The sequence below is a fragment of the Spathaspora passalidarum genome (genome assembly GCF_000223485.1).
Source record: "Spathaspora passalidarum NRRL Y-27907 unplaced genomic scaffold SPAPAscaffold_1, whole genome shotgun sequence".
In the NCBI taxonomy this organism is placed as follows: Eukaryota; Fungi; Ascomycota; class Pichiomycetes; order Serinales; family Debaryomycetaceae; genus Spathaspora; species Spathaspora passalidarum.
This window is the reverse complement of record NW_006767425.1, coordinates 622,269-645,118: the sequence shown is the minus strand read 5'-3', so window position 1 is coordinate 645,118 and position 22,850 is coordinate 622,269. Positions and strand designations below refer to the sequence as shown.

At 35.5% G+C, this 22,850-nt stretch overlaps 12 protein-coding genes across 12 annotated transcripts; 7 read left to right on the top strand and 5 right to left on the bottom strand. All coding sequences in view use genetic code 12, as the record gives it.

Annotated features, from left to right (window-relative positions):
* Positions 1 to 59: 59 nt before the first annotated feature.
* Positions 60 to 845, top strand: SPAPADRAFT_58049 (dolichyl-diphosphooligosaccharide-protein glycotransferase; the record flags this gene model as incomplete). Its single annotated transcript, XM_007372270.1, has 1 exon — positions 60 to 845. One exon carries the CDS (start codon positions 60 to 62, stop codon positions 843 to 845), a length of 786 nt encoding a protein of 261 aa, XP_007372332.1.
* A 75-nt stretch (positions 846 to 920) lies between these two features.
* On the bottom strand, positions 921 to 1,475 carry IMP1 (endopeptidase catalytic subunit; the record flags this gene model as incomplete). Its single annotated transcript, XM_007372269.1, has 1 exon — positions 921 to 1,475. One exon carries the CDS (start codon positions 1,473 to 1,475, stop codon positions 921 to 923), a length of 555 nt encoding a protein of 184 aa, XP_007372331.1.
* A 209-nt stretch (positions 1,476 to 1,684) lies between these two features.
* Positions 1,685 to 2,359, bottom strand: SPAPADRAFT_58042 (40S ribosomal protein uS8; the record flags this gene model as incomplete). The annotated part of the gene is made up of 2 exons (XM_007372268.1): positions 1,685 to 1,944; positions 2,227 to 2,359. 2 exons carry the CDS (start codon positions 2,357 to 2,359, stop codon positions 1,685 to 1,687), a joined length of 393 nt encoding a protein of 130 aa, XP_007372330.1.
* Positions 2,360 to 2,927: 568 nt separating this feature from the next.
* Positions 2,928 to 7,991, top strand: SPAPADRAFT_145555 (uncharacterized protein; the record flags this gene model as incomplete). The annotated part of the gene is made up of 1 exon (XM_007372265.1): positions 2,928 to 7,991. One exon carries the CDS (start codon positions 2,928 to 2,930, stop codon positions 6,429 to 6,431), a length of 3,504 nt encoding a protein of 1,167 aa, XP_007372327.1.
* HFL1 (DNA polymerase epsilon noncatalytic subunit) lies at positions 5,367 to 7,223 on the bottom strand (the record flags this gene model as incomplete). The annotated part of the gene is made up of 1 exon (XM_007372267.1): positions 5,367 to 7,223. A coding segment is annotated over one exon (671 nt), but the record flags the coding sequence as incomplete, so codon positions are not given.
* MRPL27 (mitochondrial 54S ribosomal protein mL41) lies at positions 7,346 to 7,974 on the bottom strand (the record flags this gene model as incomplete). The annotated part of the gene is made up of 1 exon (XM_007372266.1): positions 7,346 to 7,974. One exon carries the CDS (start codon positions 7,930 to 7,932, stop codon positions 7,426 to 7,428), a length of 507 nt encoding a protein of 168 aa, XP_007372328.1.
* An 87-nt stretch (positions 7,992 to 8,078) lies between the features above and the next one.
* On the bottom strand, positions 8,079 to 9,357 carry DAO1 (Dao1p; the record flags this gene model as incomplete). Its single annotated transcript, XM_007372264.1, has 1 exon — positions 8,079 to 9,357. The coding sequence occupies one exon, from the start codon at positions 9,329 to 9,331 to the stop codon at positions 8,243 to 8,245; it is 1,089 nt and encodes a 362-aa protein (XP_007372326.1).
* Positions 9,358 to 11,165: 1,808 nt separating this feature from the next.
* ENG1 (endo-1,3(4)-beta-glucanase) lies at positions 11,166 to 14,376 on the top strand (the record flags this gene model as incomplete). Its single annotated transcript, XM_007372263.1, has 2 exons — positions 11,166 to 11,828; positions 11,865 to 14,376. The coding sequence occupies 2 exons, from the start codon at positions 11,195 to 11,197 to the stop codon at positions 14,300 to 14,302; spliced, it is 3,072 nt and encodes a 1,023-aa protein (XP_007372325.1).
* Positions 14,377 to 14,533: 157 nt separating this feature from the next.
* Positions 14,534 to 15,856, top strand: SPAPADRAFT_132416 (uncharacterized protein; the record flags this gene model as incomplete). Its single annotated transcript, XM_007372262.1, has 1 exon — positions 14,534 to 15,856. The coding sequence occupies one exon, from the start codon at positions 14,534 to 14,536 to the stop codon at positions 15,854 to 15,856; it is 1,323 nt and encodes a 440-aa protein (XP_007372324.1).
* Positions 15,857 to 17,181: 1,325 nt separating this feature from the next.
* SPAPADRAFT_58033 (uncharacterized protein) lies at positions 17,182 to 19,570 on the top strand (the record flags this gene model as incomplete). The annotated part of the gene is made up of 1 exon (XM_007372261.1): positions 17,182 to 19,570. One exon carries the CDS (start codon positions 17,792 to 17,794, stop codon positions 19,019 to 19,021), a length of 1,230 nt encoding a protein of 409 aa, XP_007372323.1.
* Positions 19,571 to 19,693: 123 nt separating this feature from the next.
* On the top strand, positions 19,694 to 21,520 carry SPAPADRAFT_47977 (MFS transporter; the record flags this gene model as incomplete). The annotated part of the gene is made up of 1 exon (XM_007372260.1): positions 19,694 to 21,520. One exon carries the CDS (start codon positions 19,694 to 19,696, stop codon positions 21,518 to 21,520), a length of 1,827 nt encoding a protein of 608 aa, XP_007372322.1.
* Positions 21,521 to 21,807: 287 nt separating this feature from the next.
* MAK32 (Mak32p) lies at positions 21,808 to 22,809 on the top strand (the record flags this gene model as incomplete). Its single annotated transcript, XM_007372259.1, has 1 exon — positions 21,808 to 22,809. The coding sequence occupies one exon, from the start codon at positions 21,808 to 21,810 to the stop codon at positions 22,807 to 22,809; it is 1,002 nt and encodes a 333-aa protein (XP_007372321.1).
* Positions 22,810 to 22,850: the final 41 nt, after the last annotated feature.

Genomic DNA, 22,850 nt, shown 5'->3' with positions numbered 1-22,850 from the left:
AAACAGCACCAGTTGAGACTAGATTGTACTTCATAACCACTATTCAATTGCATATCAGAATGAAGTATTCAATTGTTATCGCTATCCTCAATTTGTTGGTCCTGGCTTTGGCATTGACCACCTTGAAAGGTACCATTAAAATTAATACCAATCTAGTTCAATTTGATAGTGCTAATGATGAAATCAAGCAATTACCTATTGAATCACCAAAGGATTCTATTCTCATTGAATTGAAAAGTGATGCATTTTCAACAAAACCGGAACAAATAGTTTTATCATTAGCTGATGCAGCTACTCCAAGCATAGTTACTCATTACGTTCCAACTATTTCAGACAAATCAATTAAAACAACAATCAACGCTGCTAAATTACCTGAAGTTTTAAAATCAAAGGACAAATTAATTTTAAGCATCATAGTTGCTGGATCACAAGGTGTTGAAAATACACATTCTAAATTAGTTGAAATATTACCAAGCTCTGACTTTAAAGAAACCAGTTCATTTGTTTCAACCCCTAGAATTGGTATTCAACCGGAAATTCATCATCAATTTAGAGCAGAAGAAAAGACTGTCAATCAAGTATTCCCAATTGCATTCAGTGCCGTTGCCGGATTTATCTTCCTCGTCTTGTTAGGTTATTGGACCCTGTTTACCGGGGCCGAATTTGCCAGATCTTTCAAGAGAATCACCAGCGGTCAATTATTATACAATGTTAGTTTCTTAGCTACAATTATTGGATTTGAATTGAACTTTGTTCGTTACTACTTAGGTCAATCCATATTCACTACTTTGTTCTATGGCTTTTTTTGGCTATTTCCGGTGTATATTTCGGAGTACGTGTTTTAAGATACTTGGCTATTAACCGTACTTTGGAGAAATAAATAGATATCTAGCCTAATAAATACGCGTTAGAGTATTATTCTACTCTTCGTCTATAAATGTGTTTTTAATTCGCCTGAAATCAAGATATCCTCGTATTCCTTTATCCAAATGATTAGCACCAACAATCTTACCAATTATCAATCCCATAGGTAATGCGGAATATGACCTGGAGTCTAACGAATGACTTAAATTATCTCCAGTACACCATACATGACCCTCGGGTATTCGTATATATTTATTAAACCCATCATGTTGGACTATTTCTGCTGGTGTGTTAGTTAATGGGGATGAAGATGAAGGATCGATTAAAATCAAATCCCCTGGCATTCCAGTCACTCGTTTACACACTCTGTGATCAGGATCTGTTGGTTTCATAGCAACTATACAATCTCCCATTTCAATGCCTCGGCCTAATTTATATTTCTTTAAAGCATGAGCATAATCAAAGTAGTTTTGTAATGTTGGCAACATTGATTCTCCTCTGGTTTCGGTGAATTCATAAGTATAATCATGAACTAAATGAACGGCACATCCAACCCTCAAGGACCAGGTTAGTGTCAACCAACCAAACCGTAACTTTTCTCTAATTGTCATTGAGTGTAGTATTCAATTTTACCGGTTTAGTGGTAGTGCTAATTTTTTTCATGTCGCAATTTTGAGTGGAGTAAATGCGATTTTACCTGAAAACCAAGTTTGCGCTAATAGCAGACTCTAGGAACATTAATTGACACCTAAAAACACATTTATTGTGAAATACCTAAGATTAAAATAGACTAATGATACAATATATAAAGAAAAGTATTTTAATAAACGAAACCCAAAATCTTACCAGAGACATGCTTTCTTCTGGCTTCTTCGTGGTCCATAATACCAGCAGAAGTGGTCAAGATAACGTAACCAAATTGTCTGGCTGGTAATAAGTTATCAGTCCATCTTTCAATATCGTTAATTTTGACGTTAAATCTTGGAGAAATAACACCACACTTGTTTAATCTACCGTTTAATTGAACAACAATTTTACCAGATCTGTGGTCGTCAATGTATTCAAATTCACCAATGTAACCTAGTTAAAATGTTAGTATTTCTGATTTTTCAATTGGAATAAGAAAATCATCATGGTGTATAAAAAGAAAATGTAAAGGAAAAGTAAACGACTGAAACAACTGAAAAATATCACCGTCGTGTAAGAAGCATTTCCAAATTATTCTCCCGAATACTTAAAAGACAGAAAGGGACTAAACACCGATCAATCCATCCAGTTATCAATTCGGAGTAAAAAAAAAATTAAACTAAAAGAAAAAAAAACACCCAATGATTCATACTCTTGTTGGAACCAAATACATACCATGCTTTTGCATAACGGTTAAAAACTTGATAATAACCTTGGAAGAAGGTCTAATTAAAACTTGACGTTTACCGGTCTTTTCGGCGTTATTAATGGCATTTAAAGCATCAGCTAAGACAGAAGTTCTAGTCATTTTCTATTCTATTTCAAAGTTAGTATAAATTAAACTTTTTCATTAAACATGAATAGCCACATGAGTGTCCAAATATCTTATTCGGAGTCACGAGCATAGTTAAACTTATTGTTTAACCCAAAGTAAATGGTATCACTAGTCTCTGATACGTTAGCCCTACCTGAACTTGAAAGGTAAATCCTTGTTCAAAATCCTGTAAAGTAACCCAAAGACATACTGATTCAAATACCTTGCATAATGAAAAAAAAAGTGAACAGATTAGTAGGTTAGACTGATATATATATATCAGTCTGGTTCATGGGGCATCATTAAATATGAAGGTAGTACGTACAATTTATATTTATTAGTAGTAGTTATTAGTAAAGGGTATAAAGAAGAAGTAGTTTCTCATATATTTCCTTAAAACTGAAAAATTTTTCAATTGAAAATATTTTCGCATCAGGACAAAATATACTTAACCAGGTGTAATTTTTAGAATGTCACGTGATGGTTGTAAAAACGCAATAACCCAACTACAGAACTATAGAGTTCATTTGAACAACATATTCCATCACAAGAATGAGATCCAATGTTACCTCTACGATCTGGAATAGGCGAAGATGCTGGAAAATTATTAGCTCAACTGTTATTCTCAAAAATCAAGCCAATTTGCGTTGAATTGTCCCAAGTATTGAATGCTCCTGAATTTAACATCAATAAAGTTAGATCACTTTTAACTTCACTTGAAGCTGCTTTATATAAACATTTGAAAGAGGCACAAGATCAGGTTGTCATATATAGACTCCCAGAAACAGTTGCTGATTATATATTTTTTCCAATTTCAAATTTGTTGAAATTTCCCCGTTTGGATGACTCTATTACTCAGCATATTTTGGCCATTATTGGGTTTCTAATAGACAATGCATGGAGTTTCAATGTTAATTACAATTTGATCGATCAGTTATTCCCATTATTGGTATATCTCCTGGGATTTGATACGAAAGCACAAGAAACATCGCTAAGTGAAAAATCATTACAATTTAAACTGTCTTCTATACTGGCATTATTCAGTATTTCCAAAACGCTAACTAGATCTTACTTTCAAGGTGAAGGGAAAAGACTTGTTTTTCTAAGCAATTCTATATCAATTGTTATAGATATTATTGGATCTACAACCCCAAATTCACAAGAAGCAATTAAAGTCTTGGAAATTATATTTGATACAATACTTCAACTTGTTCAGTGCCTTACTTCAAGTCAGCAGTCACAAATTTTACCTGGTATAGTTTCTTCAGTTACCACATTCGGTTCTAAAAATTCAAACATTCCAGCCGAGTTGACCATTCGCATATTGAAAGTATTGTCTTTTATTATCTGTAATTCATTCAACGACAATGAACTACATGCCGAATTAGATGTTCACCATATTAAAAACTTGAAAGATCTTGAAGTGGTTTGGAATACTAATGAGGTAGCCACAACTGAAAGGTGCAATATTACAATCACTGAAACTGATCACCGTTCTTTATCTTGGGTAAAGGCAACATCGAAACAATTGAAAATAAGTTTAACTGTATTCTTCAAAACCATATTGCATTCGGAAAAGAACAAGCAACGACTAAAATCAAAACCAGAACTATACAACGAAGTAATAAATTTTGTTTCAGGTATATTAAACAGTTGTTTTGCTACTCTTTTTACAGAATTTGCGTCCTTATCAATCGATATACTTTCCAGTTTGGTATATGCCTCTTCGTATGGTGAGGAAAAGGATATCAATGACAAAATATCATCAATAAGCAACATGTTATGTTTATGTTTAGATGATGATTCTAAAGCAATGGCATTTTTTGAAATTCTTCACTCAAAGTTGCTATACCTTTTACAAAACAAACTCACTTCCACTTTATTCTCAATTGATGAAGAAAAAGTATCAATGACTATAGCTTCTTTAAAGCTAAACTTTCAATTACTCTTTGATTTATCTAGAAGTCAATCCACTGATTATCAAGTTTTGAATGAATTAAGGAAGTTTACATTGAAGTTATTTCGTCAACATATGTTAGACAGATTCAACTTGGAGAACTCTAAATCAGCCTCCAAGATTGGCAATTCTGATACCTTGATTCCACTAAATGAAGGTGAAAGTTCAAACAAATTAGACTCTATCGAGCTTCCAGAATATGTGAATGTACATAACATTGCAACTCAAAATAAAACATTGACCAAATCCACAAGTTCCTACATTCACAATCTCCAATTAATATCAAGAAACTGGAATGAGGCACTGATTTTGGCTAATTCTGAGGAATCTTCTACACTTGGAATTGGTACCAAGCTCATTGAATTCAAAGTTGCGGGTTTTATTCAATTTTTATCAAATTTGAGATTTAGAAATGATTCAGACTCAACCTTGAATGACTTGGAAGATATTTTTATGGATTGTGATGATAATTCGCTCGAAACTAGTTTATCATTATGGATAGCCACTAGGTTAATCAAAAATTATACGTCTTCGAAGTCGATAGAGGAACATGAGTTCGATCCAGATAAGTTTCTCGACTTTACAGAAACTGAAGAAGAATCAAGCTATATTGATGAAGAATTAGACGCAGGTGAGGAGTCTCTATACTTGGTATTGGCTAAAAGTGAAGAATTGATATCCTCGGTCAGCTCCAAGGATGATGGTGAGCTAAATGTTTCGGATGAATTGATATATTGTTGTGCTCTTGATGCAATCAACGAATTGGCAGGAAAACTTTCTAAGGAACAATTCCAATCTGACTTTCTCATGGACAATCTTTTGGTTTTAATAAAATCATTAACCTACAATAACAGACCTAGAGTACAACAAGTTGCTCAAAACACCGTCAAATCTATATTAGAAGCATATTACGATAATTCGATGAAGAAATTGATTATTGAAAATCTGGACTACTTGATAGATAGTTTAAGTTTACAAATGTCAGTTGCAAGCAACTTGACTCCAGTGTTACCAGGTATTTTAGTCATTATAATTAAAATTACTGGGATTCAGTTGTTAGAATCTAATCAACTTACTGATATTCTAACTGAAATGTTTGTTCTTTTAGACACATACCATGGCTACAACAAACTAGCTGAATCTTTCTTTGTTGTATTTGAATCATTAACTGAACAGATTAATAAACAGTATGGTTCAAGGCAAACGATTAAAAGTGCTGATAATATAAATTCCTCATCATATAAACCCTGGGGGATGAGTAGCAAAGAGCAAATGATGGCACTCATCCTGGGTGCCGGAAGTGTTCTTGATTCAGTTGTTGAATATGATAGCACTAAGGAATATTTCAAGAGAAAAACAGATGTCCCATTTTCAGAGATACTGCAAGATTCTGATGATGAGGATGAGAGTGAAGAGGAGCAAGAAGAAGAGGAGGAAGAAGAAGAAGAGTGGCAGTCAGTTGTTCCAAAGAAGGTATATTTTATCTTGCAAAGAATTTTCAATTATGGATTCGTTTTGATTGCCCAACCATCTTTTTCTTTGAGAGCTCAAATAATAAAAACTTTACGTTTAATATTCCCATTACTTTGTTTTAATTACAAATTGGTTTTACCAGTAATTGCCAGTAATTGGCCCTTGTTGGTCACTCTAATATCTGGATCTAAATCACTTTCCACCTACCCCAACATTGATGTTATTGGATACACTCTGGAAGAAACAAATTTGATGTTTCAATCATTGGAATTTGTAACTGAAATTTTAACTGAAGATGTGAGCAAAGAGGAATACTTTTTTGCAAGGAAATTTCAAGAAGCCTGGGAATTTATGTCTGAACACTCCAAGCTCATATCCAGCAAGGGTACTAAGGATGAACTTTCAAAAGAAAGACTGTTGACAGTGCTGCAGAGCCCTCTTAGAACACACCCGAAGTTAAGAAATGTCCTTATCAAATTTTTAATCACCGGTGTGCAAGCTTATGAGAGAACCATACCTGATATTGTCAGGTATAACGTAGTTAGTTTATGCCACAGATTAAAGATTCCTGAAGATCTTATCTTATCTAGAGATACTGCTGGTATCATCGAGGTGCTACAAAGTCATGAATTATAGAATCTATTTATAGTACTTAGAAAAGTAAACTCAATCTATCATTACAACATCTGTCAGTCCTTCTGCATCATCGGTAGTAGTTGCTTCGTCTTCTGCTATTAGATCATGGATAACAGCTTTGCGGATTGGCTTGTCTTCTTTTGGTGTAGTTGCAATTGGAAAATGGAGCGTTTGTTGCCCTTTGGATAAAATCTCTGCCGGTCTTGAAGTATTATCGCTGGAATTTCCAGTTGAGTTTGTAACTTTACCTGGTGCAGAGCCTGGGATATTAACCTTTTTGTTCTGAATTAATTCACCAATTGGTTGGGTTTTAGGAATGGTATCACTCAAAAAGTTTAAGGAATCATGACTGGCAACGGCAGAGGAGAAATCTTTATATTGGATTTTCTTTCTTTTATCCATTTTGGCCTGCAAGCTTGCCTGTTCTACAAAGTATTGAACAAATAATTCTGTGGCTAACCCTGCTGTATAAACAGCAGTTTGTGAAGCAGCAAGATATTCTGGATCCATTTTAAATATTCTCTTTATTTTTGACAATGGGAGAGACATCGACTGTTCTGTTGCCTCTTCTGTTTCGATTTCTGCTTCTGCTGTTGATGTTGGTTCGTTTTCACCATCAACAGCTGGGGTTTCAGTACCTTCGGGATCATCAGTCTCCATGGCATCTGTTGCTGGTGGTGTTGTTGATTTCTCGGCAGGTAAGCTCGTTTCAGGAGTGTTTCCAGGCGAGACAGTAGTTTGCCTACTCTCGTCTATTTCATTGATTGAAGACATGGTGCTGTTCATTTGTTTGTCTTGTTGTGGAATCTGGATAGATAATTACAAGATTAATTTTCAGTTAGGACGCATACCCTCGGAAAATATTCTAGTCACGTGGTAGAAAACCTCGGATGTGTTTACAAAGTATTATATTTGGCATCATGTCTATATTATTGACTATTTACAGTAGAAATATCTTTCTATTCATAACATTGGATAAAGCTCATAATTTGGCTTATTCCTTGCTTGTGTTTAATTCCAATTTTTCAGCACTCTCCTTCTCTAAGATTTCTGGACTTACAATTCTTTCTTCGTAATCCTGCTTCTCAAGGTCTTGTTGGTCATATTCTTCACCATATTCCACAAACTTGATGATACTATCAAACGCATATTCTGCTGATTTTATTCCATCTTTATAGCCTTCTGTGGTGAGACGAATCTGTGGAGTGTTTGGAGAAACAAGAGCTTTCAATTCAGTAGAGTTCAAATCAGATGGTACCACGTATGTTCTTACTTTATCCCAATTCATGATATATTGACCCTTATTATTTAATCTCCCTACACCTGTGGAACCAGTACCTTTGTAGAAAGTGTGGTTACCTTGTTTGGTGGTTATTGGATGTCTCTTGGAACCAGATTTGATAAAACCATACCATAATTGACCATTTTTATACTTTTGCCAAGGTCTTCTTAAAGAAGACAGGGCTGTACTTTGGAAATTTAAGACTTGTGTTGCTCTCATCGCTCTTCTATTCTCTTTGTCTTTAGTACACTAAGTCCAGTGATAGTAAAGCTCCATTTGGTGTAACGAAAATTTTTTTTTCTTTAATCTCTAAACTTGGAAATGTATATGCAGGATATGACCAGACAAGCACTAAATATAATTCAAATGAACGATATGTCAAATATAATTTGACTGAACTACTAATCTAAGAACTATATCATTTCATATTATGCATATTTGAGAGAGAATAGCTCCAATTCAAGAAATTTCTTGAATCGTTCGTTTCTGGGAATCCTATATATGCAGCAGATGCAGACTAACAATGACCTTATAATTTTGGTTTAGTTTGCGAAGTCTTCTTTTTAAGCACTTCTACTGTTTTACGAGCAAACCCATAACTTCCTTGATAACCTCCACCTCCAGCACCATAGTTATGAATAAGCCAATCGTACTTTTTATCAGCTTCTACTCTTGCTCCCCCTACTCTGTATGGTCTAAAACCCACATTAACTTGAACTATTTCAAGTTTCCGAGGATTCCCTTTGTATTTTGGGTTGATCAATTCGGGCGCATATCTGATTGCCCTTTTGATAATCCTCTTTGTCAATTCAGTGTCCTCTTCAGAGTTCTTGTCATTTTCATAAAAACAGCCTCCAATAATAGTTCCACCTTCAACCCTAGGCATCATATAGAGCATTTCGTTTTCCCTACCAGGAAACCCTTCAACTGTCAATAAGTCTCTAGCATTGTTCTTTACAAGTAATACTTGACCTCTCACAGTATAATTCACTTTGTGATCATCGATACCTCCAATTGAAGTTGCCAGTAATCCAGTTGCATTTATCACGTAGTCTGCTACTTTTCCAGAAGCATGAAATTTCCTGACATCTTCAATATGTTTTACCTTGTTGATCTTCTTAATTGTGTTCCCTATCTCTTTATTTTGGTCAACAAGGAACTTCAAATAAGTTGGGACTGAAATAACCACACCCTTAAATCTAGTACCAAAAGCAACTCCTGGAGGAAGGTTATGCTTATCAATAATTTCAAAATCTTCGACAAAGTTTCTATACCAAGGAAGAAATTCTCTGAAGTTTGATCCTTTAGACGAGATCTCATGGTCGGTAAAGTAAGATATGTTGTCCTTGATCCAAACACCTGCTCTATAATCCACATTAGCAAGCTGTAAGAATTTGCTGTATCCAACTTTATCTATCTCCTGAAGCTCTGTATCATCATATGTTGCAAATGATTGCCAGTTAGCTCCTGCAAATGGGGAAGTATATGATTTATCAATGTCTCCAGGAATGAACTCGCCCACGATTGTGATTTCTGCATTGGGATTCAGGCGCTTTAGTTCGAGAGCTGTGGTTAATCCACTAACTCCAGCCCCTAAAATTACAACTTTAGAACTCATATAGTGCTTGGGGGATACTTCAACTTGTGGGGTTCAAGAAGTTGATTTAATTAGGGGGTCAAAAATTATGATTTACGAAGTCGTGCGCATCATCAAAAAAATGTTGCAGATCAAAACGGATAATTACCAATATCCGTTAATACTCTTAAGTTAAAAAAAAAGATAATCAAAAAGACGTGGGTCTCTAGTCAATATGATTGCAAATGAATCATTCCTATCAAATGTAGCACCTCTGAACTTTCTTATTAAGAACATATGCTATAACAGCCCTATACCTTTACGCGAACGCCAAGGGACTTAGACATTAGCACAAACTTCGAAGCTTCTCCTATCATTAAAATGACCACCAACAAGAATGTGCTGGGCACATCGTACCACCTTTCACTTGGCATCTGCAACCGCGTGTTTTTAAAAAGTAGAACAACCGCGTCCAGTTTTGATTATCTTCTAACCTATTTGGGCTGTGGTAAATCTTGGCTAAGCTTTGAAACGTATTTCCAAGACAGAAATTGATCCCAAAAAACGAACCTGGAAGGCTGGCTGCCAAATTTATTTTTTTTTCTGGTTACGGAAATGTAAACAATTTTTTTTTCTTTTCTGGTTGGAAAAAATATAGTCAACGTTATTTTCCAACCCGCGTGTATTTAATTCTAATTACACTCTTGTATAGACAAACTATAAGTAGATGTATAACTAATAGAAATATACAACCAATTCATTAGAAGAATACACAATCGTCTATATATTTAGTTAGTGAAAGCCCAAAGTAGGACCAATGTCGATTTGAACATTGTAGCATAGCTCTAGTGCAAACAAGCTTTTTTGAGGCTGAATTACGCCAAAGAATCTCAACTTTGGCAGAAAGTCGTTCGATTTCATGGTATGAAATACTATGTAATTAGATTCTAGTTGACGAGATAGTGGCTTAAAGAAAATAGCAAGATCCTATAGTGGCCATGATTTTGTGTTATTATTGTTCTATTTGTGTTGCTTTGATTATTTCGAGTAGCAACCAGATATTGTTTCCTCAATATTGTGAATTAGTTAGAAAAAGTCTATCAAGGTCTATACAATACAAGAATAATCTTCGTCAATTGTTTTTCTAAAAAGTTTGTTTTATATCGGTTTCATTTGTTTTCGCTCAAACAATCTCTGTTGCATTACCAGACCACTTTTCTTCTTATCACATACATTGTTTGTGTGAAGTTCTCTTAATATGAATCTAAGTTCAGTAATACTTCAACCAGATCACTTTTTACATGTTGAATCTTAACCTAATCTAAGTTTTCCAGATAAGGTTTGCATGTAAATGTTTATTTTTCCGTAAACCGTCTATTTTACAGTACACAAAAAGAATTTGCAACCAAATATTTTTTTTTTTCTTGCGCGAACAAACTGGGCATTTTAGCAAGCATGAAAATCTTCCAAGATGCATTCAAACAAACCACGTCAATTTGAAAATAAACAAATAGTCATAAGCGATTTTAAAATATTAGCACTTGAAACAATAAATTAATTTCTCAAAATAGGTAGGTGCATTCACCAAACAATGTATTACACGTGTGGAATGATAACAATCTTAGGGTTATAGTTTTAGCCGATACAATTTGCAAGCAGAATAATCAAAAAGGTTATGTTGCACCATCTTTCCGGAGACACAAAATCTGTATTTTTTTTATTTAATTTTTAAGCTGCATGTAATGAGTTTTTCTTGACATATATCAGAACTAAATCACGGTCAGATTGCAATAACCAGCCCTCCACAAGAAACTTAAATTTTCCCATAAATACCCCGAAAATGTATCATCCTTATTATTTTTGTCTTTCCTACTCTACAATTTTAACTCTTACAATAATCACAACATGAAGTTCAATCTAAAATATTTGTTAACAGCGTCAACACTAGCTGCTGGAGTGTTTTCTCTTGATACTGTCGAGGAAGATTATACTGTCACTGTAACAAAGACAAGACGAGTGTCCTCTCCGTGCCTACAATACCAAGCTTCGAAAGCTTTACCAGGAAATCCCGAGGGTCTAGAAACAGGAATTCAAATAGTGTTTGTCCTAGAAGACCCCACTAATCAAAGAATTTCTAATGACCCATATAACCCAGGAAGTCAGGTAAATGACCCTGATTATCAAGGAATCCAACCAGATCCTCTTTCTGGTAACAAGTACATTACTACAACCATGTGTCTGAATCGCGCATGTAATGTTTATACCATAAGGAATGATGATCCAACATATGATCCAACTTATGATCCAACTTATTTTGCTACTCCCCTGGTTAAAACTGCTAAAACTACATCATCTACAATCTTTAAAGCTACTTCCACCCCGTCCCCAACAATTTCTAAACAAACCACACTTGAAAGTATTACATCTACTAAATCAAAGCCAGTTGCTTCTCAAACAGTTGTCAGTGAAAGTAAACCTGTTACAATTGATACTTCTTCAATTACCAATCCTGTGACACTTTCCTCGTCTACTTCTGCGAGTTATTCCAATCTGTCATCTAGGTCATTGCAATCAGCTTACTCAAACAGCACTATACTTATAACTAGTGTCCATCCCATCAATTCTACCACTTTGATTACCAACACAACAACAATAACTTCCAAGTTATATACCAATTCCACAACATTAACTAAAACATTGGTTTCTGAATTCTCATCCTTAAGTACTGTCCTGGCAAGCACTACTGTAATTAGCAGCACATCCACAACTGAAGCCCTGCTGAGTACCACTTCAACTTCATCTTTATCTACTGCTTCACAACCTACTTCTGCAACCTGTTATTCTGGTGATATATTTAAAGTTATTTCCACTAGCGATCCTAAACTGTTATTTCCTGTTCAGGAGTTGCCATTGGCTATTCCTGCTGGTGTTTCTAATGAAGGGGTTCCAATTGGTACAAACAAGTTTTATTCTAATTTATTCTTGGGATCTCAAACTGATATGGTGTGGACTTATCCTTACGGAATGTATTGGAGCACAACAAATTATTATGGGTTTGGAGTACAACACACCAATATTTCTGACAGAATATTTGGTTCTCAGAATACAAACAACGTCGGTGTTCCTTCATATTATGGTAATCCTACCAACGTTGGTGAACTTATCTTTTCAGCTACATCATTTGATGAAAATGCATTATATATGGGAGTTTCTAACATGAGGAGTTTATCTGCCTTGGTGACACTTACAAGTACACAAAATGACAAACAAAACTATTTGGATATTCCTTTAGTGGAGGGTATCGGTTTTGTTACGGGTATTTATAATGGTAATTTAGTTGCTGAGTTAGATTCCATGAATGGTGTTGAAAGTTTAGTTTTAGAAACTTCAGCTGCCTTGTCTCCAAATATCATCAAATACCGTGCTACTTTATTCAATGGTGTTCAATGGTTGATATATATTACATTACCTCAAGTGGATGCTAGTTTTAAGTTGGAAGTCAAGGATTTCTATCATCTTCAAGCCAATAAAAATGTCAATGGTTTGGTTATCCAAATTGCTGTTGCACCATCTGTTGACACTCAAGATTCCTATTATGATGCTGCTGCTGGTATGTATGCTACCACTGCTGATGTTGAAGGTTCTGTATCTTGTGACTCAAATGCTCAATACTCGATTGTCTATGAAACTTCGGGAATTTCATCAAGTGGTAAACCAATTATTTTTGCCTTACCACATCATCTCGAATCATTAACTAGTGCTGTTACTCTGCAAGATACTGGAATTACCATTGCTTCCACAACCAAGGGTAATATGGTCGGTTTTTTGACCAATGAATTGATTTTTGCTGAAACAATCGACACTAACATTCAATTCTTGCCTTGGTCTCAAACTATGACTGAGAAATTGCAATACACTACTTCTCAATTGCAATTATTTGCTAAGGCTGCCAATGATGAATTGGCGGTAAACATACCAGATACTGTCGAGAATATGGATTCCAACTACTTTTCTGGTAAGGTTATTGACAAATATGCTTATATTCTTTTGGTAGTCAACGATATTATCCAAGACAAGGAAGTTACCCAAGATACTTTACAGGCAATGAAGGATGCCTTTGCAACATTTATCAGCAATAAGCAATATTATCCATTGATGTATGATACTAGATACGGTGGAGTCACATCCACTTCCGCTCAAAATGGGGATACCGGCGCTGATTTCGGATCTGCTTATTATAATGACCATCACTTCCACTACGGTTACTTTATTCACGCTGCAGCTATTGTTGGTTACGTTGACAAACAATTGAATGGTACTTGGGCTGAAGACAACAAGGAATGGGTTAATGCATTGGTTAGAGATGTTGCTAATCCTTCTGAACAAGATAACTATTTCCCTGTTTCCAGAATGTTTGACTGGTACCATGGTCATTCCTGGGCTGCTGGTTTGTTTGCTAGTGGAGATGGTAAGAACCAAGAATCAAGTTCTGAAGATATAAATTTTGCATATGGTATGAAATTATGGGGTAATGTTATTGGTGACCATTCAATGGAAGCCAGAGGTGGTTTAATGTTATCCATTATGTCTCGTGCATTCAACTTATACTTCTACTACAAGTCTGACAACACTGTTCAACCACAATCATTCTTGCCCAACAAGGTTAGTGGTATCTTTTTTGAAAACAAGGTTGACTACACAACTTACTTTGGTACTCCTGATACACACCCTGAATATGTTCACGGTATTCACATGCTTCCTATTACACCTGCTTCATCCTTAGTTAGAATTTCTTCATATGTTCAAGAAGAATGGCAAGATCAAGTTTCTACATTTGTCGATAACGTCAAAGATGGATGGGCTGGTATCTTGAGATTGAATCAAGCATTGTTCGATCCTAATTCCTCGTATAACTTCTTTGCATCCGATTCTTTCACAAATGATTATTTGGATAATGGACAAAGTAGAACCTGGAGTTTGGCATTTTCAGCGGGGGTTCTTAACTCAAGTTAGTCTTACCTTTTAGACTCTTTTTTTAATGACTTTATATGTACAATAATTTTAATGTAAACTATCTAGAAAACAAATTGGTTGTAAAAAAAAAAAATAGTAAATTATTTTTTTTTGCCTAAACTTTTGTTCTTAAGACTCAAAAAAAAAATATCAGAACTGTATTACTGTGTTCTTTAAGACAAGGGTTACATTCTCACATTTATCTACATCTAATCCACTCTATTCATTCAAATGTTTTCCTTTGCAAAGAAATTGGTTGACAGACTTGAAGGAAATGTTCCCCAAGAACAACCTATCCAAAATGACGCATACTTTAAAGATGCTCTAGAAATAAATAACAAGGGGTATGGTCTTCGAGTGTTGAAAGTTAATCCTCATTCAATTGCCCATTCCAAAGGTTTCGAGTCCTGGTTTGATTATATAATAAAAATAAATAATCATGAGTTGCCTATGACCTATCCTTCTTTATCCACTTACACGTACAGTATTAGTGATGATGGAACATTAAACTATGGTAGTGGTGCTACAAGTGAACAAGCTGGATCCATTAATTTTGAATTGTTATTGCAAGAGATTTCAACATTGGTTCAACATGATCAAGAGCTTATTGTTGATGTCTGGAGTGCCAAAGGTGGGGTAGTCAGACAGATTGTCCTACCACTTCAACCACCTCCCACAGCAACTCCCACCACCACTGAAACAGGATCAGTACAACAATTGTTTGAAAATAAGTTCAAACAATTTGGTTTGACTTTACAATCTGCCCATTTGAATTCAGCAACATTTGTATGGAGGATATTGACTACCCATCAAGGGTCTCCGGCTTTCATGGCTCAATTAGTTCCTCGTTCCGACTATATTATCGGATGCGACTCAGCATATCCTGATGATGAATATGGTAAAGGTTTAATAATAGGAGGCGGTGAAGCATTGTTGTCAAAGACAGTTTCGAGCTACTACAACTATCATTATTCAATTTCAAAAGAAGACAATATTCCCATAACTTTTTACGTTTATAATCATGAATATGATATTCTTCGTCCTGTCACTGTCAACCTTTGTCGAAGTTGGGGTTCTGGACATGGTAAAGGATTATTGGGATGTGATGTCGGGTATGGCTATTTACATCGGATTCCAGAAGTGATAGGAAAGTTCGAAAATAACACAATTACTGAGAATCCAATTTTTGAGTCAAATAAAGAATTTACTTATGACCTTAACCAAAAACCTGATTCTCAACCATCCGTGTTTGTTCCTCCAAGTGTTCCTTTATCTGAAGTTGCTGCTAATAATACAGTCAGTCCTAAACCGCCAAATGTTCCCCCAATTACAACCACTCTTCCACCACTTGCAAGTACCCCAAGATCGCCTACTAGATTAGCAACTGCTCGAAAGAAGAAGCATGCGTTATCCGCTGACCTTGGAGGATTGAGCGACTATATGAATGAAGAATTGCAAAAATCAAAAATAAAAGACGATGAATTTAAAACTCATTCTTCGGAAAGTGTTACTGCCCCACCCCCGCCCCCTCATTCATCAACAGTTTCTAAATAGGTCTAATGAATATATAATTCAATTGCAGTAATATAGTTTAATTTAAGATATCTTGGTGTATACCTATCCTTCTGTAGTAACAAAGTATCAAAAAAGAAAAATAAACTGCCCACTGCCGGAATCGAACCGGCGATCGCTCCATTACGAGTGGAGCGCCTTACCACTTGGCCAAGCGGGCAAATTTATTTTTAAAAATTGCGAAATTGCTTTTTTGTGTACACTTTCATTGCGCTACCAAAAAGATTTCTATTTGTTGAATTTATTCCTTCAATTTTCCTAAAATTGAGACGTTTTATAGTATTTCATCTAATTCATATGCTTTTTTATATGCTAATATGTTTTAATTTGAATATTTATTCAATCAGAGAAAGAATTGATTGCAAAAGAAATTTGACCAATTTCCACAAAATTTCGTTGATTTTCCAGAAAAAAATTCTTGAGAATTAGCTTTAATTTTGATCACCATAAGAAGATACAGATTTATCAGCAATTTTTATAGTATCTAAGTAGCATTATAGTTCTTCATATGCTATTAAAATTGAAATATAAACTACACCAAGATAATTTGACTCCAATAAGGATACCCAATGGTTACAGAAAAGAAACTACGACTACAAATATTAGGGCCTCTGCACAATAACCAATTATTGCGAATCAGAGTTAGTTAAGCCTTATGAGATAATTTCCATGTCTGAAACATATTTAAAGAAAGTTTGAATGTGGGGTGAAAGTTGTACATCGATAAGGTATTAGTAATTCATATTGAGTCTATTGCTCCGGTGTTCTATAATTTCGCCGGAGCGCAATGGTCACTTTGTGTAAATACCGAATGGGGAAATTATACCGATGCATGTTGAGTAAAAAAGACATCTTTCCACAATCTCAAATTTGAATTTTGAACAATGACATTAGTGAGTTGTCTCTTCAACCGCGTTGACAAATTAAACGAAGTGGGGGGCATCTAAGGTGGCTTATCAATGTTTACATGTTACTGCATCTTGCAACATTGTCCTTTTTTTAAGGTTAAAAATTATCTAAAACCTTTCAGAAACTTCTTCATCTAGAAGAGTCACTTTACTTATTCTGACAAACCACTTTTGCAGTATTTGAACTGTGACTCACTTCAGAAGCAATTACTCGGGTGTAGTCATTGCTTATTAATTACCCATATTTTTTTAAACAATAGCTAATTCAATGATAATAGAAATCAATTTATTGCGTCACTTAGCCACCACAAAAAAAATTTTTAGCCATTGTACGTGTAAATATTATAAATATGGCACCAAATCGCTGTGTTCTTCAGGTTTATAGACTTTTTCAAAACAAAGGGAACTAACTACATGAACCAGTTCGAATATGTCACAAGCTACAAATAAGCTATCATTTCGTGAGCAAATGCGAGGATTTCCCTTGCAACAAATGGCTGTAATCAGTTTGATGAGATTTGCAGAACCTCTCGCATTCACATCACTTTTCCCATATGTTTATTTCATGATTCGTGATTTTGAAATCGCAAAAACCCCAGCTGATATTGCTACATATTCGGGGTATTTAGCTGCCTCATTTGCATTATTCCAATTTTTATGTTGCGTCCAGTGGGGTAAAGCATCAGACAGACACGGAAGAAAGCCAATTTTATTATGTGGATTAGCCGGAACCGCGTTGTCTATTATAATATTCGGATTTTCACCTAATTATTATGTTGCTATTTTTGCAAGATCACTTATGGGATGTCTTAACGGAAATGTGGCAGTATTAAGAACAGCAATTGGAGAAATAGCCACAGAAAGAAGACACCAAGGTATTGCATTCTCTTCATTTACACTTTTGTGGAATGTAGGTGCCGTTATTGGACCAATGATTGGTGGTTCAAAATATTTAACAAGACCTAAAAGTGGGGGCGAAGAAGATGTGCCTTTAGTCGCTCGTTTTTTCATGGCCACTGTATCGGAAACTGTTTCTAATCAAGATCTGTTGTACGAAAGATTTATAACAAAACACCCATATGCCTTATCTAATATAGTTGTTGGAGTATCTTGCATGATTGGATTCACCATCGGGTTTTTGTTTTTAGAAGAACCACATGAAAGATTTAAGAAAAGAAGAGATATCGGATTGGAGCTTGGTGATTACATACTTTCAAAGTTAGGGTACGAAAGACCACCAAGACCATGGCAAATTAGAAAAGCACAAAAAGGCGCAAATAAGTCCTTAAATGATGTTGCTACACAAGATCCAACAGAGGATTCCAGATTGATTCAAGATCATTTAGCAGTTCCAACAGAACAAGTTTATTCCGCATTAGATGAGGAAGACGCAGATGATGGTGCTTCAATCGATTCATTTGGCCCCGTTTCTAGAACTTTTTCAAATGCCCTCGTGCGAAGATTATCTTCAGCTCAGTTGGGCCCCATGATTTCACATTCAGCTACACATAACTCCATTCTTACTACAAATATTGAACAATCTTTCTCACGGGAGATATTCACTCCACCAGTTCTTCAAACAATCATGGCTAACTTCCTCACTGCTTTGCATAATGTTATTTATTCAGAATTTCTTCCAGTTTTATTAGCTGGTCAATTTATGCCTGAAAAGTTGAAATTCCCATTCACAATAGTTGGAGGTTTTGGGTATGATAGTAGCACTATTGGTAATTTACTTTCAATTACAGGATTGGTGGGTGCACTTGGTGTGATGTTTGTGTTTCCAATTCTCGACAGAAACTTTAAAACCATAACCACTTTAAGGTTGTCAACATTATTGTTCCCGATCACCTATACCATTTTACCTTATTTAATTTTTACAAGAAGTGGCTATAATTCCAATTTGCCACCATGGTTAACCCTGGTTCTTCTCTACGGTTTATGTTGTTACAATACCTGTGCGGCATCAGTCAGTTTCCCTACTATTATGATATTGATGCATCGTGCATCACCTCCTAAACACAGAGCATTTATTAATGGAAGTGCTTTGAGTATGAATTCATTGGCTAGATGTATTGGACCAATTTCTTGGGGTTATATTATGACTGCCGCAGAGAAATATAGTGTGGGTGAAGTATCTTGGTTTTTGTTGGCATTATTAGCTTTGGTATGTACTACCCAAGCATTGCATATGAGAGATTATGACGAAGAAGAAGAAAAAGATGCAGGTGAGGTTTAAGAAATGTACAAGTTTTGGTTATAGTTTAGTATCGGAACTAAAAATGGGTTATAGATTATATATTTTATTATCAAATGGGAATTTGCATGTAACTATTAACCGTAAGACTAAAACCAAACCGTCGTTCGAAAACTTTAGTTATATATGTAACTTCATGCAATGCTTTTTTGTTTTTTGCAGCATCCAACCCAGAGCTACCATATACAAAAGTGGAGGGATTACGGAGCAAAAATAATATGAGCTAATTTTTGTTAATCTTGTAATTATTTGGCCACACAGAGGGTTGGCAAGAAGTAATATGATACTTCCGGGGATAAATTCAGTTATCCTTTAAGTATTTTTTATTATTCATTACTAATCAATATATTCCGTCTCATATGCAGATATTGTGAGTAAGCAAACCCTAACTAGAAATAAACAATCAAAGGTTATTGTATACCAATCAGACAAAGCTGAAAGTATTCTGACTCATTACTTAAAGTAGTTATTCTATTGTTAAGCCTTGTAGTTTTTTAATGTGAATTGATGTTTTCACCAGAACGCAAACGTGAGTCATTTTTAAGGAGATACCTCCACTGGTGCCGCGTCGTAAATCGTTCCCATATAAAAAAAAGAATTTACGGTCATTGATTCTTGCCAAGGAAAAGATTGACACTACAATCTTTAGGACAAATGCCACAAGATACACCGAAATTGACATTCCGTGAACAGATGAGAGGGTTCCCCATATGGCAGATGTTTGTCATCAGCTGTATGCGGTTCTCAGAACCTCTTGCATTCACATCACCATTCCCATATCTATATTTCATGATCCGAGATTTCAATATCGCCAAAACTCCTGCTGATATTGCCAAATTCTCAGGATACTTAGCAGCATCATTTGCATTATTTCAATTTTTATTTTGTGTTCAATGGGGTAAAATATCTGATAAACTAGGAAGAAAACCGATAATGCTTTGTGGATTGGCAGGTACCGCAATTTCAATTACTATTTTTGGATTTGCCCCAAACTTTTATGTAGCCATGTTTGCTAGATCCCTTATGGGATGTCTTAATGGGAATGTGGCAGTATTAAGAACAGCAATTGGTGAAATTGCTCGTGAAAAGAAACATCAAGGTCTTGCATTTTCTTCATATTCATTATTATGGAATATAGGAGCCGTAATTGGGCCAATGATTGGTGGGTCAAAGTACTTGACTAGACCCAAGAATAGTGGAGATGATGAACCTGCTGGTTTTATTGCCAACTTTTTCATGAGTTCAGTGGCAGAATCCACTGGAGATCTGGCTTATGAACGTTTCCTTAATAATCACCCTTATGCATTGTCTAACATATTGGTTGGATTATTTTGTACCTTTAGTTTCACTATAGGATTCTTGTTCTTGGAAGAACCAACTGATAGATTTAAAAAGAGAAGAGATGTCGGATTAGAAATTGGAGATTTCATATTGAAAATGTTAGGTTATGAAATGCCAGTTAGACCCTGGCAGAAAAAGCGAGCAAACAGAATCACCGACCCGGCCCGTACCGAAACAACAGAAGTAACACCTTTAATTGAAGAAAATTCACAGTCTAGATATAATTCAGCAGTTAGTGATGCTGCTGATGACAACAACGATGATGACGACGAAGCAGAAACCGCTTCCATCGATTCTTTTGCACCTTTAAGAAGATATTCGGCAGTCATGGCACGAAGATATTCTTCGAGTCAATTAGGTCCTATGATTACTTCAACAACTACTAACCAATCTATTATCACTACTAACATTGATCATTCTTTCTCGAAAGATATTTTCACTCCACAAGTTGTGCAAACTATTGTTGCAAACTTTCTTAGTTCTTTGCATTATGTGATCTATACTGAATTCCTTCCAGTTTTATTAGCTGGTCAATTTATGCCTGAAAAGTTGAAATTCCCATTTACTATTATCGGTGGGTTTGGATATGATAGTAATATGATTGGGAATTTACTTTCCAGCACTGGTTTAATTGGTGCTCTTGGAATTTTGTTCATTTTCCCATATCTTGATCGTAATTACAAGACAATTACAACTTTGCGTTTATCAACCATTATTTTCCCCATTTCTTATACCATATTACCATATTTGATATTCACTCGAAGTGGTTATGATGAAAGATACCCTCCTTGGCTTACGAAAACCTTGCTTTATATGTTGTGTTGCATGACTTCTTGCTCGATCGCGGTGGGGTTTCCAAATCTTTTAATATTAATGCACAGAGCAGCTCATCCTAAACACAGAGCATTTATTAATGGAACTGGGTTGAGTTTGAATTCGTTAGCAAGATGCATTGGACCTATTTCATGGGGTTACCTTATGACTTTCTGTGAACATTATAGTGTGGGAGGACTTTCATGGTTTATTTTAGGGTTATTGGCATTGGCATATAGCTTGCAAACATTTTATATGAAAGAATATGACGCTGAATATGATGCTGAAGATGATACTGCTGAAGTTAGCCATCAAGAAGAGGTATAAATCTCCTTCGAGAGTTACTCGGATCATTGAAAAAAAGTGGGAAAATCTAGAACCAATCCTGAGGTATAATAGAGAGCAAATTCTCCAGCAGCGAAGTGTTCTATACAGCAATTATTAATAATATATATATATATATTTATAGAATAATTATGGAATACAATGGACAATTACTGATTGCAAATTGTAACTATTTTTCTTTTTAGTTGCCGCAACCGAATTGACGCACTAAAATTTCTGACATCCAATTGTTTTCTCACTGATCAAGATGATAAGCACCGCAGATCACCATGTCAACAATTTTAGCAACGTTGGGGATGTTCATCATTGATGAGATCCAATACCCGCCTTCTTGGAATAAACCACCTGTTCTTGACCAAATAGGCGGGGCTGGTCCATATGCCATCATGGGAGCACGAATAATCGCAACAAGCAAATACTCGAACTCCATCTCGGGAATAATTGACCGTGGGACTGACTTCCCTGAAAGTATAGAGCAAGAAATCCAATCATGGTCTACTGGGGTGATAATTCGTGATTGCAAGGATCGATTGACGACACATGGTGTCAATGTGTATAATGAAGATGAAGTACGATCTTTTTATTACAAGTCGCCTAAGAAACAAATTGAAGTTGATGATGTGTTACAGTTTGAGCAGCTAGAATCTAGCAAATGCTATCATTTGATTTGTTCAATCCTGAGATGTGAAGAAATAATAGATAGGTTGAATAAACATAACCAAAGTAGGGAAGCGAAGATATTTATCTATGAACCGCTTCCTGACGATTGCAAGTCTGAAAATTTGGACCGTTTGAAACGCGTGCTTCCCAAGATTCACATATTTACCCCAAATTTGGAAGAAGCAGGAGAATTGCTTAAAAGTACAAATGCCAATTATCCAGATGAATTAGCCGAAGAATTCAACCAATGGTTGCAGCTCCCTGATTCTGGCACAGTAATTCGTTGTGGTAAACTAGGTTGCCATATCCGAACCAAGGATGGCAGAACTTACGATCTTCCGGCATACCACCAGAACCAGGATAATGTAGTAGATGTAACTGGAGGAGGCAATTCGTTCTGTGGTGGGTTTATAATGGGGTACTACTTAAGTGGAGGAAATTGGCAGGTTGCAGGTATTGCAGGAAATATTGCCAGTGGTTGCATAATTGAGCAACTAGGAATGCCCAAGGTCAATAGCGACTTGATAAACAGAAAATCTCTATCAGAGAGACTAGACATATATAAGTCTCAGAATCCCAACTTTAGCGAGATTCTGTTTACTTGGGTATGAATACATCAAATAGAATTAAAATATACTTTTTTTTTCAATAA